Here is a 17,040-nt window from a genome sequence, read left to right as displayed (position 1 = left end):
AAGAGCCCAGTCTCAATGTGCCTCTCAAGGTCCTGGCTTCTCCCCTTAAGCACGTCATTGAGCCAAGCTGTCGCCCTCCGTGCTGTCCCCTACCACTTCCCGCGCCTTGGTCATCGCTTCAGCCGCCCTTCCCCGCTTGCGCCTCCACCTGCACTCGCCCGTCTGCCTTCACTCTCGCCATCACGCCTTCTTCAGCCCTCCCCAAGTTGGAGTCCCCTATCACCAGGACCCTTCTGCGTGCGAACCGTTCGCCGCCAGCATGTGTCCGCTGCCCCTCCTCGCGCCCGCTGGCGCCCCTGTGGCTGCAGCGCTCGGGGCGTGTTGCGCTGCTTCGCTATAACTACGCCGATTCACCGGCGGCGAGCCGACAACCGCTTGCTCTGCCTCCCACTTCGCCTGTAGGGTCTACCCTACTTTCTGAGCTTTTGCCACCGGCTTGATGTCCTGACCATTCTCCGCTGCCCGCGCCTCAAGCGCATCGAGCCGCCTTTCCAGCTCGGCGCTCCTTTCCCTCTCTTCCCCAAGCTCGGCCACGGGGGCCGCCTCCACCTTGACCAAATCGTCGACTTTCACCTGCAGTGCTACCCGCTTCCAGTTTCTTCCGCTTCCGAGTCCCTTCCACTTTTTGGACTGCTTTCTCTATGCTGCTTCCCTGACTCGCACGCCCTGCACCATGCCCTGCACCTGTACCGATGCTGTGGTCGCGCGCTTATTCTATGGGGCGCTGTTGTCGACTGCACCAGGTTTTAGACAAAATTGCAGCCATGAACAAAGCCTGTTACTTAATTTTTGACGTGATAGCGTCAAGGGCCCCGTGTCGCAGTATACCTGTATTTTTAGCAGCGCCGCTCGGTCCATTTTTTCGCCCTCTGAGGCCACGCCAATCGCTATCGCACCGTGCACCCATGTCTGCGCTCACGAGTGTAGTTTCCTTGATCTGGAATAGTTGTTTACGTCGCAATTTGGTCTTGAAAGTGAGAGGACATAGTGAAACATTAATAGGAGACATTATACATATGCGCGACAGCTGACTGGATTGCAGGGTCGTGAGTAATTAGCTGTCGACATAGCGAAAATGTTCGCATCACGACCATGTGCTCGCATGTGCTCTGCTCTTGTCAGGAGAAGCTGGTTTACTTTCGAGCCGAACCTAGCACCATACTCCGCGCCCCGACGATTTTTCGTAGCGACGGCTACAGAGGCGGTCCGCGAAACTCATCGCTCTCCGACCGCTGACGTTAGTGGCCAGGAGAATGCGGCGCCCCCAAAGTCCGGTGCGGAAAAGCGAAGAGCCCGCGCGGCAACTCTGACTCAAAACACTAGCCGGGAGTTTCCGATCTTCGAAGGTCAAGACCCGGACACGTTCGGTACACTTTCGGGTGATGCAGCTTCTCGACATGGAGCCGAACTTTTGCCCGACGATGACGACGACGATCCCGCAGAGTACACGAAGCTCAAGCGCGTGTCAGACGAGGTGTACGAGAACGACATCAAAAAGCTGGTGCTCGATAGAAAGGTAGTTCATTTAAATTGTGGACGGTGGATTGGCGTCAGCAGAGAGTGAAGAGCTAAGATGTAGCGACAACAGATGTTACCAGGCTTTCTGTTTCAAGTAGTAGGAATGACAAATTATGTTGCGGAGCATAATGTAAATTCCTGTACACGAAGCTGGCTTTTTAACGATCTCTCATCTGGCAAATGAATCTGGTCGCATGTCATATTGTGTGTGACCGAAGTCATGAAATTTGATGCTGCTGTAGTACATACACAGTCCTCAGATACAATGACATCCCTTTCACAAGCCTCTGTGCGTGCGTCGTGGGCATCGTCCGTGCACCGATGCTGTGGTCGCACGCTGTTGTCGACTGCACCAGGTTAGACAAAATTGCAGCCAAGAACAAAGCCAGTTGCTTAATTTGTGACGTGTTAGCGTTAAGGGCCCCGTGTCGCAGTAAAATGGGCGCTGGACGTCGCTTCGGCAAAAAGAATTTCGAAACAAATTCCGAATCACGCATACCCAATCACTCTTCTACTACCATAGTTGCTCATACCTTGTCTTTCATTGTTTACAACGTTATTCCTCGGAATTTTGAGAACGGCAGCCCACAAACAAATGTAATGAAAAAGAAAAAAAACCCCACTGACAGCGAATATCCTTTATGTTATCTCTTCTCATACTGAAATATTACAAGTGCAAAACAATAACAGGAGGTTGGCGCACGCAAGAGGCCGCGTTTCTACCAGAAAGCTTGCCTTCATGCATGGCGTTTGCGACCAGCGTTTCCCCGTAAACGTTACGGTTGCATAAGCTGCAGTTGCCGGGAAGCATGAAAAGCAGTCAGGTGCCTTTGAGTGCTATCGTGTTCCACTCTTAAAGGTGAAGCTTACGCGTCCTCCAAATATTTTTTTGGCATTAGTCTGCCCTGCGTGGTCTTTCATACTTGGTCATTGAATTCACATCATTCTAAATGTAGCAGTCGACTCTCGTTAATTCGACCTCTGTTAAACTGACTTTTCGCTTAATTTGGACACACTCCTGGTAAGAAACCATACATTGCCGTGGAAGAAAAGCTTGTTTAGCTTGAACTTAAAAATGTGCTGCTTCGGTTAATTTAGCTCCCACCAATGTCCCCTCAAGTGTGCAGCAGTTACTAACCCCTGTATTCTGGAACGTTCCACTCAACGCTCAACCTTGACTCGAGAATGTGGGTGGAAGCAACTCTCGTGGAAAGAAGTGATCACTGCTGTTCACTAACACCCCATGGTGATTCTTGACAAATGTAGGGCCATCTTTAGCCGAAGGGCAGCGCTCTGCTCAACTTGGTAGAGTGGAGGAATAGCATTGAGTCAGGGAATGTTTGAGAATACAGGGGTAAGGCTTCAAAACGAGAAATTCAGCATACAGTGTTACTGCCTCCCTAGACGTTAAACTGTTTTACTTTACTTTTCAGAACCTTCAGAGCTTTGCTTTTCAATTCAATGCTAAGCCAATATTTAAAAATGTTGGCACTCGTTTCCACATGCTGGTTGAGTTGTGCTTCAAGAACAAGAAGCAGAAGGACATTAAAAACTATGACTAACAAAAATGATTCAAATTGGTTCATTCTGCTGCTGTTAATTCGATCAAGCTTGCAGTCCCACAGGAGTCTAATTAATTGAACGGGAGTTGACTGTACTCTATTAAGACAAACTGAAAGGGACTGCGATAATCTGCTTGTCTTATCACAACTTCGTTTTTAACAGAAATGTTCCACATAATTCTAAATCTGCTGTTCCTGGTGCACTCAAATATCCATGACACAGAATAATAAACAGCATGAAACCCAAAAAGCAGGTATAAATAGGTATTGCATGACACAAAATACTGCTTTATGCATTATTATATTGCTGTTAATAGTCGCTTACCAGTGCTATGCAAATCTGTGCACTGTCATAGAGGATGACATTTCACCTATCTTGCTTTAAAATTTATTAGTACCCTCATGCTTTTTCAAAAGATTCACCCGATAATTCAGGGCATTGTCAGATATTTCGTGTGAAGCTGGTTCTTGTGGCTTCTATCCTCGCCTAACTTGCAGAGGGACCTCAATTTTTGTCAGGTCAGCCCTCCATGTCATCAAGGCTGGCCTATTTGTTTTATGTGCACAGAAACACACCTTGCTTCTCTCTTATGTAGCTAGTAAGGCTGCTTCCTGCAACTCTACGAGTCCAAGCCTCTTGATGAGTTAAGCGGGACCGCCTAACATGTCTTGCCTTCTTTTAATTTCTTTCCTGCATTTTCTGCAAGTTAATAAAAGAATTTCAGTGATCTTAATTTTTTACTAAACTTACTACTGCATACACGTAAAAACATTTATAATGTTATTATACTATTATGTTATTGTGTTTACTGGTTATTGTTATTGCTCTACATATTATATTTGCTAATGTACTAATTTTTCATGTTGCAGGAATATTCCTTTCATTATACTGATGCTTCTTTGTTCCGAATTCCATACTAATATGTTACCGTATTTTCCCCTACAATGCCTTCTTGAAGGTTTGTAAGGTACGTGTAAATAAATAAATAAATAAAATATCAGTGGCAGCTGTGGAAGTTCAGATTACCTGAATTCACAGTTCATGTTAAGCACATCTTTTTTTTTTTTACTTTGGCTCTCTCAGAAACAAAGCAAACGTTGAAGCATTGTTCCTTATATCCAAAAATTTGGCCTGAGTTCATAATGGTAATCTACTGCACAAAACAATCAAAATCTTGGTGACTGCATGGCTTTAATTTTTCATTACGAAATGTTTCTTGCAGATCAAGGAGGCACTCAACTTGTTTTTCGAAAAACAGAAGGCATACGAAGTTAAGCCAACTCACGTCATGTTCACATTGCTGATTGGTGGCTGTGGCCGAGTTGGGTACACCAAGATGGCGTTCAAACTGTACAAAATGGTATGTGCAACTTCCTGGTCCACACAGTTATGTGAGTTCAATCACAGAAGTTCTGTAGTAATGCAAGAGCTAAAAAGAAAACCAAATAAGGAGTGAGTGGGCCAGAAAGGAAATACCACCATGGCAGAGCAAGAGAAGCCTAATGCATTCAGCTTTGAGCAGCACGGTGTGGCGTGAGGTCGCTGTGCTGGGTTGAATGATGTGCCAGTGGTCTCTGGTATCACACTACCAACCAGGTTCACTGTGACATTGTTTAGAAACCACAAATCCTTGCTGGAAGTGGCATTCACATTGAAGTAAAAAAAAAAAATTGCATCCATGGGTTTTGTGTCGAAACCACAATCTGAGTATAAGGACGCTGTAGTGGAGGATTTCGAATTAATTTGGCCACCCGAGGTGCTTCCATGTATACCAAAAGCATGGTACACAAATGTTTTTAATGCATTAGCATTTTTTTGGTACTTCACACACTTTCCAGGGATTGTGTATGTACCTATGTATGTTTCTATCTAACTGTTTACCCACCCACCTGGGTCACTGGGTAGTCTGTGGTCGAATGGTTAGCGCAGCGTGCTGCTGTGTTGAGAGAAGAAGGTGTCGCGTCATTCCTGTCAGGCCGCGCTGGCAGGCCACGAAGGAGTGGAGCATGCGAGACGACAAGCACACCCTTTCAGAACCAAATGCCAAGTGTTTTATTCTTCACGCACTCCATAGCCCAGTTTTGCCCAGAGGGCAGCACTGGTCAGCTGATATTTAGCGACCACTACATCTCCGCCGTCAAGTCACAAGTTCCAATGGTCGGGTGGAACGCCACGATGGCCGCTACTGGTGCAGTCAACGCTATCAACAGCATCAAGTGAAGGAGCAGGCGCTGTTGTCAGAGGGGGTCGCTCAGGTGTTGCCGCCACTTGTATTGGATGGTGAGGTTGAAGCAATGTGCGCCCTGTTGACATTAGTAGGAAGGGTACTAGATGTCTGCGATTTTGCTGGAGGATAGTTCCATGCTCTGTTTCAACTACAGACGACCTTGGGTGTTGGGCACGGCTCAATACTGCACTCTTAGAAAAATTTACACCCTTTGGGGCTTATCTTGTCCCACAACAATAATCGTCATCCGTCTTCCCCGCGTTTCCTTCCTCTAACGCGGCGAGCCCGGCACGTCCCAGTCACGAACGGCATGCGCGTTATCAGTATGACGCAGCATTCTCGGCAAGAAAGTAGCGAGCGCGGAGTTTTCAGGAAAGGAAACGCAAGCAAGGCAGATGACGATTATTGTTGTGGGACAAATTTACACCCCAAAGGGTGCAACCGTTTTAAGAGTGTGTGGCACAAACCTGATCTGGCCTAATCCAGACCTCTTTGCCCGCTTGCAGTGATGGCAGATCTCTGGCCCGATGATGTCGGTCGAAGTCCTGAGCAGGCTTTTTCTTGTAAGGTTGATCTCTGACTGCTACCTCCTCTGTTACTGGCCAGTGTGGACGAAGTTGCTTGTCTGTCTTTGGGACTCGTCTGTCTTTCTGGAACAACAGACTTCAGCGAAATGACCTTTCTTGCTGCAACAATTGCAGACTGAGTTCCGTGCTGGGCACTCTGAACGTGCGTGAAATGTGTGATCGCAGAAGGGACAAACCACAGCTTCGCGGTGGCAGCGTTTTGACTTCGTGTCCATTGAGCGAGCAGCTTTAGTGTTCAGACGCTGTTGCGAAGTAAACTTTGTGGTCTCCGCCTATATAGCGCTGCTCCGCCGGGAGTCACCTAGACCACCGCGCGGGTCCGAGGATCCGAGCCCCTCAGGGGGACGATCAGCTCAGCCGCGTGTGTAGCGTGTGCCCGAAGCGGACGCTCGTTCGGTCTCCTATGGGAGCGAAACAGAGCGCCGCAAGGAGAAGGCCCAGAGTACAAGGAAGGCGTTTATTGTACGACCACCTTGGCGTTCAGGATATCTGTATACACCCGTTTCGGCGCGGGGCTCATGAGCCGAAGCTCCCGCAAGTCAAGGGGTGACACTCAGCTATCTCAAAACGCGGTAGCACGCCGCTATACGTGAGGATGGCTCCCAACGACCGTGCTACCAGGGCAACGTTCTTTCAGCTCGGGGTAGCCTCCAAGGGCGACTCGGCGCAGTACGACCGCGCACGTCAAGTGAGCCGCGTCTCTTTGGCGTAGCCTTCAGAACAGGAGCAGCGAATAGGTACGCAACCGCCTCGGGTCAAGGACCTTCGGTGAGACCGGCCAACCAAAGGGATGACCGGGAGAATGGGAAGTCAGTACGCACCGTTTCGCTGTCCGAGAGCTTCTCCCCGCGTTGCCGCTCCTCGGTCGACTTGAGTCGCCAGGGGAGAGGGAACGCGGGTTCCCGCCCAAACAGACCAATCGGGTGAGCCCCTGGACCGTTCGGGGGCGGACGGCAGCAAGTGTTTTACGGCCCCGCTGCCGTTCGGCGCCCTCGGAGGAATGAGAGAGAGGGAAAGCGGTGGACCGCACGCGCGAAGTTCGAAAGCGACCTCGCCGCGCTCGGCTCCTATGCCCAAAACGTGCTGCGCTATGGCGCTGCAACGAAATGGGCTACGCAGTCCCCACAACTTTCGAGCTTTTGCAGCATCAATGTTGACTGCGGCTTGCGAAGTAGCCTGCGCGAGTGAGCGTTCCTTATCAGCGTCCTTGGACTGATGAGCTTGTGTCCAAGCTTCCTTGAGAGAGAGCTTCGGGGAGTGGCACAGCTGGTCTGAGAGAAGCGTATCCTGTAAGCTGACAACGAACCTGTCACGAACCAAGCATTCTTCCACCACCTATGATGGGTAGTTGCATTTTTTTACTAACTTGCAGAGTTCGGCGTAAAGCATGCCGATGTTTTGCCAGGTCGTTGGACGCACTTATGAAAGCCAGAGGACTCGTAGAGTTCATTAGCAGGGTGCACGAAGTGCTCGGTGAAGCGGTTGACAACAGCGTCGTAGGATGCTAACGAGTCTGCGTCGAGTGAAAGAGTTTCCAGGAGCAGACGAGCATCTGGGCCCATGCAGTAATGTAGTGTACAAACTTAGACGTCTTGCGAAGCTTTCTGTAGTCCAGAAGCTGCAGCGGCATTATCTTCGAAGTGAGACTTCCACGAGTACCAACTTGCGGGGTTAGAGAACTCAAACGTGTCCGGTGGCTGAAGAGCAAGGCCTTGCCACTGAATCGATTGGTTGCTTTCTTCAAGGGGCATCCTGTTGCTGACGGCCATTCAGAGATGGAAGTTTTTCAAACGGACCCCACTTCTGATACCATGTCGTGTGGCGTTCCTGTCAGGCCGCGCTGGCAGGCCACGAAGGAGTGGAGTATGTGAGACGACAAGCACACCCTTTCATAACCAAATGCTAAGTGTTTTATTCTTCATGCGCCCTATAGCTCCTGAACAAAGGGCAGTACTGGTCAGCTGATATGTGGTGACCACTACAGAGAATTTGAAACCATCCATTGGACCAACTTGGGTCACTGAGTATGTGGCAATGGGTACCTATTGCCACATACTCAGTGACTTAAGTTGTCGCCGCTCTTCAATTTATTTTTTAATTATGTCCGGTTGAACAGAGTATGCTGCTATAAGTATCTGGGAGTTTAGTTTGAATCGGATATGCATTGGAAATATCAAATTGGTAACGTATGTTCCAAATTGGCGTATGGTTGTCGTGTACTGTTAAAAGCCCATCAATGTCTTGACCTTCAAGTTTTACGGATAGCTTAGTTTGCATTTATACAGAGTCACCTTTATTATAGTTTAGAGTCATGGGGTAGTACATGCAAAACCTATGTAGAACCTGTCGTCAGTCTTCAAAAATGGGCACTACGAATAGTTAACCTTTTCTAAACATACTGATGCAAGTAAACCTCTGTTTCGATTGCTTAGTGTTCTGCTGTTCAGTGAGGCATGTAAAGCGAAAGTTGGTCAGGCAGTTAATGCAGTAATATGTTTTAATAATCTGCTACCCATCACAATATTTAGTTTTTTGGCACAAAGCACAAGGGCAGCTACTAACAACTGTATTAACTTACCACCATGTCACAGTGTATATTGACACGTGTATTTATATTTATCGGCCGACCAGGTTTCACCGCCTAACAAATCTTATCGCGCAGCGCGGGACGCGCTTGCATGTATCCGAAGTTTCTGGAAAGTTATCGATGCTTCTATCCGCGTGTCTGTTGTCGCCGAACCTTGTGTTATCAGATTTCATCGCGTGACATGAATGGTGTAGAACTTTGTGGAGGACACGCGGGTCCCATCAGGTAATCTGGAACATTCGACGACTGATCTATAAAAGCCGACGCGCTTGACCCGCTGATCAGTTTTTCCGACGATCGCCGACCGTGTTCGCCGCTATCGTTGTGCTATAAGTGTAGCCTATTTTTGTGGGCACAGGTTCGCCCAATAAAAGTTAGTTTTCTCGTTCACAGTATTGCTACTGTGTTATTGCTTCTTTCTTCACCGTCACTACCACGTGACATCTGGTGGAGGTGCTTGTGCGTTCATGTACCGAACGCCCCCGCAAAGTCGCGACCCAAGCCCGAAGCCCGAGGACAGAACCAACATCGCCGAAGACCAGCGTGCTAGCCGCAGACTGCAAGGACTGCCCCCAGAGCACGGACTTCTACCTGAGACGACAAAGAAGATCGTGGTCAAGACAACGCCAATGGCTGCCCCGGCGTCCCCTGTTATCCTACAACAACCTCGGGACCCACCAACCTTCCATGGAGCAGCGACTGAAGACCCGGAATCATGGCTGGAGACCTACGAACGAATCGCAACATTCAACAACTGGGACTCCGACGAGAAGCTGCGGCATGTCTACTTCGCCTTAGAAGACACCGCCAGAACTTGGTTTGAGAACAGGGAATCGACCTTGACAACGTGGGACCTGTTCCGTAGCGGCTTCCTACGCACCTTTACAAGCGTCGTGCGCAAGGAAAGGGCTGAAGCTATGCTGGACGCCCGAGTGCAGCTACCAAACGAGAACGTTGCCATTTTTACAGAAGAAATGAGCCGTTTGTTCCGCCACGCCGACCCGGATATGGCCGAGGAGAAGAAAGTCCGCCTACTGATGCGTGGGGTAAAGGAGGAACTTTTCGCCGGGATGGTAAGAAGCCCACCGAAGACCGTCGAAGAGTTTCTTTCTGAGGCGACGAACATCGAGAAGACACTCGAAATGCGGAACCGGCAATTCAACCGCCGTACAGGCTCTACCCACTACGCAGGAATTCAATCGCTGGCCACGGACGATCTGCGCGAGACCATCAGGGCCATTGTGCGCGAGGAACTGCGGAGGGTCTTGCCTTCGTCGCAGCCTCAAGTGGCCTCGATCGCCGACATCGTAAAAGAAGAGGTGCACCGATCGCTTGGAGTTCCTCAAGTGCAACCAGAACCGCCGCAGCCTCAGCCGCAAGCGATGAGCTACGCCGCCGTCGCCCGCCGTCAAGGTCCCCTTCCACGACCGCGCCAGGACCCCGTAACGCCGCAATTCCGTCGACCACCACCGCCGCCGCCAGCACGCCCACCCGTCGCCCAGCGCAGCTACCCGAGGAAGACAGACGTTTGGCGTGCTCCTGACCACCGCCCGCTCTGCTACCACTGCGGAGAAGCAGGTCACGTCTACCGACGATGCCCGTACCGAGAGATGGGACTGCGAGGTTTCGCCGTCAACGCGCCGCGTCCACAGCTTGGAGAGCGCCCACGTGACATCGCCGACTACCTCGCCGCCACTCAGTGGAGCCCTCGACGACCGTCCCGTTCGCCTTCACCAGGCCGCTACCTGTCGCCGCAGCGCCGACCGTACACCGGCCCAGCCCGGGGCCGCTCTGCGAGCCCATATCCGGAAAACTAAAAGCAGCAACCGATGGAGGTGCGGTTGCTGTTCGTCGAACTGACGAAGATCCTCCGCCGCCGACGAAGACGACGAAGAAACCGTCTCGACGACCTAATGACGACACGTCGCCGTCCCGACGAAGTCAGGAAGCCAAGACTACACCGACGAAAGACGACTTGACGAAGCGACGTTCCAGCTTCAGTTCAACACGACGCAGCCGTGATCCGACGCCACGACCTAACTGCAACGCCAGACAAAGAACCACCGACCTTGACGTGCTTCTCGACGGCCACGCAGTCACTGCCTTAGTCGACACAGGGGCCGATTACTCCGTAATGAGTGGACGCATCGCCGCCCAGTTGAAGAAGGTTAAGACTGCATGGGAGGGCCCCCAAATTCGGACCGCTGGAGGGCACCTCATTACGCCGACTGGAATCTGCACGGCAAGAATTACCATTCATGACCGGACTTACCCTGCCACCTTCGTTATCCTGCAACAGTGTTCACGAGATGTCACGTGGTAGTGACGGTGAAGAAAGAAGCAATAACACAGTAGCAATACTGTGAACGAGAAAACTAACTTTTATTGGGCGAACCTGTGCCCACAAAAATAGGCTACACTTATAGCACAACGATAGCGGCGAACACGGTCGGCGATCGTCGGAAAAACTGATCAGCGGGTCAAGCGCGTCGGCTTTTATAGATCAGTCGTCGAATGTTCCAGATTACCTGATGGGACCCGCGTGTCTTCCACAAAGTTCTACACCATTCATGTCACGCGATGAAATCTGATAACACAAGGTTCGGCGACAACAGACACGCGGATAGAAGCATCGATAACTTTCCAGAAACTTCGGATACATGCAAGCGCGTCCCGCGCTGCGCGATAAGATAAGCTTCTATTCCTAGGCCATATCATCAGCAAATCTGGAGTACGCCCCGACCCGCAGAAGACAGCTGCCATCGCAAAGTTCCCGCAGCCAATCGACAAGAAGGCAGTGCGCAGATTCCTTGGCATGTGTGCCTACTATAGGCGCTTTGTCAAGGACTTTTCACGCATCGCTGAGCCGCTGACGCAGCTAACTAAATGCGACGTCGAGTTCAAGTGGGAAACGCCGCAGGCCGAGGCATTTCAAGAACTCAAACGACGCATGCAGTCGCCGCCCGTACTTGCGCACTTCGACGAACACGCCGATACCGAAATCCACACTGACGCCAGTAGCCTAGGCCTCGGCGCCGTCCTGGTCCAGAGAAAAGATGGACATGAACACGTGATAGCTTACGCTAGCCGGTCGTTGTCAAAAGCGGAAGGCAATTATTCTACAACCGAAAAGGAATGCCTCGCCATCGTTTGGGCTACAGCGAAATTTCGCCCTTACCTATATGGCAGGCCATTCAAAGTCGTCAGCGACCATCACGCCTTGTGTTGGCTAGCAAATTTAAAGGATCCCTCAGGACGGCTGGCACGGTGGAGCCTCAGACTACAAGAATACGACATCACCGTAACATACAAGTCCGGACGAAAACACTCAGACGCCGATTGCCTATCCCGCGCCCCCATTGACCCGCCGCCGCAAGATGACGAGGATGACGACGCCTTCCTTGGAATAATAAGCGCGGAAGACTTCGCCGAACAACAACGAGCGGACCCGGAACTTAAAGGCCTCGTCGATTATTTGGAAGGGCACACCGACGTTGTCCCCAGGGCATTTAAGCGCGGATTATCTTCCTTCACGCTTCAAGACAGTCTACTCGTGAAGAAGAACTTCTCGCCAGTCCGCGCCAATTACCTTCTTGTTGTCCCGTCAGGACTTCGTCCAGAAGTATTGCATGCCCTACATGACGATCCGACCGCTGGACACCTCGGATTTTCCCGGACACTATCAAGGATACAAGAAAAGTATTATTGGCCGTGCCTGACCGCCGACGTCGCCCGTTATGTCAGAACATGCCGAGACTGTCAGCGACGCAAGACACCGCCGACAAGGCCAGCCGGATTACTACAGCCAATCGAGCCTCCTTGCCGACCATTCCAGCAGATCGGGATGGACTTGCTGGGACCCTTTCCGACGTCAATAACAGGAAATAAGTGGATCGTCGTGGCGACGGACTACCTCACCCGCTTCGCTGAAACAAAAGCACTGCCGAAAGGTAGCGCAGCCGAAGTGGCGAAATTCTTTATCGAAAACATCCTGCTGCGACATGGCGCCCCAGAAGTCCTCATCACCGACCGAGGAACGGCCTTTACAGCGGAGCTCACCCAAGCCATTCTGAAATACAGTCAGACAAGGCACAGGAGGACAACGGCTTACCACCCGCAGACGAATGGTCTTACGGAGCGGCTGAATAAGACCCTCGCCGACATGCTAGCGATGTACGTCGACGTCGAACACAAGACCTGGGATGCCGTCCTGCCGTACGTAACATTCGCTTATAACACGGCGGTGCAAGAAACAACACAGATCACGCCGTTCAAGTTGGTTTACGGCAGGAACCCGACGACGACGCTCGACGCCATGCTGCCGCACGTAACGGACGAAGAGAATCTTGACGTCGCTACCTATCTCCAGCGCGCCGAAGAAGCCCGACAGCTCGCCCGCCTGCGAATCAAGAACCAGCAGAGGACCGACAGCCGACACTACAATCTCCGACGACGCTTCGTCGAGTACCAGCCCGGCGACCGTGTTTGGGTATGGACCCCTATACGCCGACGAGGACTGAGCGAGAAGCTTTTGCGTCGCTATTTTGGACCGTACAAGATCATCCGACGTATTGGTGCACTGGACTACGAGGTCGTGCCAGACGGCATTTCGCTGTCACAGCGGCGCCGCTCACGACCTGAAATTGTCCACGTTGTGCGGCTCAAGCCGTACCACCAGCGTTGACGAACTTTGGGACTTCGCGTAACTGACCTTTGGACTTTATTTCTTTTCGTTGTTTTGTTACTTATGTTTAATAAGTGTCCCTTTGTGTTTCGCTCTCTTTGTAGCATCGGGACGATGCTTTTTAAGAGGGGGGTATTGACACGTGTATTTATATTTATCGGCCGACCAGGTTTCACCGCCTAACAAATCTTATCGCGCAGCGCGGGACGCGCTTGCATGTATCCGAAGTTTCTGGAAAGTTATCGATGCTTCTATCCGCGTGTCTGTTGTCGCCGAACCTTGTGTTATCAGATTTCATCGCGTGACATGAATGGTGTAGAACTTTGTGGAAGACACGCGGGTCCCATCAGGTAATCTGGAACATTCGACGACTGATCTATAAAAGCCGACGCGCTTGACCCGCTGATCAGTTTTTCCGACGATCGCCGACCGTGTTCGCCGCTATCGTTGTGCTATAAGTGTAGCCTATTTTTGTGGGCACAGGTTCGCCCAATAAAAGTTAGTTTTCTCGTTCACAGTATTGCTACTGTGTTATTGCTTCTTTCTTCACCGTCACTACCACGTGACAATATAGACAGAGACTCGTGGAGTTCAACAGTGCTTTAATATGGAACACACTCCCACACAGTGTAAAGACTAACCAAGACTTTGTACAATGTTTATAAAACTTCTTTCATGAATGCTCACAGGGTCTTTCTATTTGTATCCCCTGTTGGCATGACATAGTCTTTTGTTTTTCCTGTATTTTCCCTGTAAAAATGCTTTAATAATGTGTGTTTAAGTTATCTCGTACAATAGGTACGCTGTTCTTTTTATGTCTATTTTGTTATTGGATCCCAAACTAGCCGCCAAAGCTATGGGTCCAAACAGTATTGTTTATTGTGTGTATGCAGTGAATTAAAAAAAAACCTTTCATGCCAAAATGGGTTGCTGTAGGTGCGGAACTGGGTAGGTACTGCTGTTTGAAAAAAACATTCTGACACTGACATGGTGCACTCGGCCTGTGCTAGTCTTCAACGAACCTCTTTGATGCCACTTTGGGTCACTGGTTGTGTGCCAGTAGTCGTATGTCGCTCTTCTGTGAACACCTTTGATGCCAACTTGGGTAACTAGGTATGTGCCACTGAGAATGTGCTGCTCTACAATGACGAAAAAGATTCCTTAAATTTCTTTGATGCTAAGCAGAATCACACTCATGCCACAAGGGTGCCTCAATGACTGCAACCCGGTGCATTAGATGGCTATGCCACAAATGTACAGGGTATGTGCCGCTTTCAACGAATGCCTTTCATGCCAATGCTTTAGCAAGCTGCGCCATGAGTGCATTGGGCATGTGCTGCTCTTCAATGAATCTGTTGCCAACCTGGGTCACTGAGTATGTGCCACTGAGTGTGCAGCAAGAGAGGGAACAATTATCAACATTCGCAGGCACCAGCACACCCTGCTTCTCGTCTCTGAGGCCACACGCAGATTTCGTGGCAGTGCCACTAGATGGCGCAGCGTGTTCAGAGAGAAGTGCGAGAGAGGAGCCTGGTTGGCACGTGACATGTTTATCAGTGTTTGCATGCACCGGTGCACCATGAATTTCAGATCCCACACGCAGGCTGCACGGCGGTGGCATTAGATGGCGCTGAGTGTTTTTAGGGGAGTGCAAAAGAGGGATCCCACTGCAGTACATGCATGATACATAACTCGTTTTGATGGTGGCAATACCTTGCGTTGCTATATTGATTGAATGCTAAACGCATTACCGTAGGCAGTCGCCGTGAGATGGGTTCCGTAGAATTTTTTTTGCATTCTGCTCCCATCTAAATGCGGCCACTGCTGCCAGGAATTGAACTCGCAACCTCATGCTTAGCCTTGGGCTTAGTTGCTATAGTCACCGCAGTGCGTTGAAGTAATTGCATTGAAGTATGATGACATATTATTGCACACTAAGCACCTAATGCTTCAGACTCTGATTACTGGTGCAGCAGCCATTCTTAAAGAAAAAAAAAAGGAAGTTGAAGCTAATTTTTTTTAAGTACTGCTTTGAGAATGGCATCATAACTTGCAATGCGGGGTGCTGAATTGTGTCTACTACACTAAATTTATTCATTGTGGCACCCATTATGGCAATGTTGACCAGACTGAGGCCAAAATCTCATTAAGGGAAAGTAACTGTCTTTGTGGACTTTGCACATTAAACATAGTTGTTCCAAATTTTTGTGTTGTTTGCTCTGAAAGCGACCACCTTCCAAGCGATATCACCAAGCTACTAAGAAAACCCACATGTGTTTTACAGAAGCAAAGTTTTGCATTTGAAGAGAAATGAATCAGTCTTGCTATGTGGATTGTACCCGGTATGTGGATTGTACCCGACAACATCACATTTTTTGGGCATTCACTCACCAGCTAAGTTAAGGAGGCCAGCAGGTGGCAAGGGGAAGACAAATTAATTTGCAGTTTGAAGTTTATGTGGAAACACTGGCAAACAAAAAGAGCTGTGCAGAAATCTACAAGTTGGACAAATCCAGTTAATGTTAATATATAAGATTAAGGTTGTTTTTGAATATTACATGGTTGTTGCAAATTGTGGCTACCTAATTATCAGGCAACCAATTTTAAACTATGTATTAAGAACTATTTCTAGCTCATAAGCTGTAGTTCAATCAAAACTGGATTCATTTTACAGCAGCACAGTTTTTATTTTTATGGTTTGGTAAGGTTAGGGTAGAAAAATTGGACATAGAGGAACAAAGAGGAACATCTTTACTGTGGCTATCTTTTCAAACCATGAATCCTTGCAGACTCACTGAGCTTTCTGCCATTCTTTACTTTTGTAGTGAAGAAATTCTTGATTTCAGTTTCCGGTCAATTTACATTGTTTCAGATGCGTGATCGTGGCCTTGAGCCAACGCCAGCTACTCTAACAGGACTGTTCAATTCATGTGCGGAGAGTCCTTATCCTGAAATGGGCCTAGAGAAAGCTCACAATCTTTATGAGCAGATCAAGTTGAAAAATTGGGTTCCCAGCAACCTCACCTACCATGCCATGATCAAGGCATTTGGCAAGTGTGGAGACCTTGACATGGCCTTTAGGGTGAGTACAATAAGTTAATAACGCCTTCAATATTTGACAAAATTGAAAAACCTTCGCAGATGTGGGAAAACCTAGCAACTAATACATCAAATACTGCAAAGCTGCGCAAGGGAGTTTTCACACCCTCCCGAAATGCTAGGGTTTCAACTACCCAAAATCTATACTCTGTTTTGTACTTGGCGAGCTACATTGAAAACTATGCAAGTGCGTTGCGTTCATAGAAGTTGCACTTAACATGCCTTGCAGTGCAGTTGTTTTATCACCTTTTTTACAAAATAACCATGTGATCATATGTCAAAAGTAAACTTTTTGAACAAAAGGCTACGTCAAATCATCTATTGAACGCCTTTGTACTTCCAATATGCGACATACAATGTTTTGGTTGAAAGCTCAAGTGGTACGTTGTGGCTGCTGATTACAGAAATGTATCGCTCCACTTGTCTGGTAAAAACTAGGTACAGATCTGCGACTCTTCCCATGTAATAATTGCACATGAAAGTATGATACTTAATGTTACATTGAATTACATGATGCATGCCTACGTATATCTTTCATGCATTATGTTTTGGTAGCAAATTCAAGCATGTATAGAAAGTCTGTTCAGCATTTTTGTAGCACTGCTTTCTGTGTATGAAATACAGTACAGTTCAGTTTTTGCAACTGCTTGGTTTTATCTAATGCAAGTGCTTTACTATATCTGAGGTATTTTCATGCATTTTACTGGGCTTCTGCTTAGCACTCCTACACTCACTGCTATATTTGACACATGCTCCTGTATGATGCTCCATCTTA

General features: G+C 49.0%; 1 protein-coding gene across 2 annotated transcripts in view; it reads left to right on the top strand.

Moving 5' to 3' along the window:
- The first annotated feature begins 552 nt into the window (after positions 1-552).
- The window catches only part of LOC135898258 (pentatricopeptide repeat-containing protein 1, mitochondrial), a 75,368-nt gene continuing 58,880 nt past the window's right edge, over positions 553-17,040 (top strand). The window contains exons 1-3 of one of the 2 annotated variants that reach the window (XM_065427104.2): positions 553-1,516; positions 4,304-4,441; positions 16,039-16,248. In XM_065427104.2, coding sequence (XP_065283176.2) covers positions 1,076-1,516; positions 4,304-4,441; positions 16,039-16,248 — 789 coding nt within the window. In that variant the 5' untranslated portion in view covers positions 553-1,075. The remainder of the gene's footprint in view (positions 1,517-4,303; positions 4,442-16,038; positions 16,249-17,040) is intronic. The other variant, XM_070524470.1, reaches the window with a different exon arrangement.

The sequence above is a fragment of the Dermacentor albipictus genome, chromosome 8 (assembly GCF_038994185.2).
Source record: "Dermacentor albipictus isolate Rhodes 1998 colony chromosome 8, USDA_Dalb.pri_finalv2, whole genome shotgun sequence".
Lineage (NCBI taxonomy): Eukaryota > Metazoa > Arthropoda > Arachnida > Ixodida > Ixodidae > Dermacentor > Dermacentor albipictus.
This window is presented reverse-complemented; position numbering and strand designations above follow the sequence as displayed.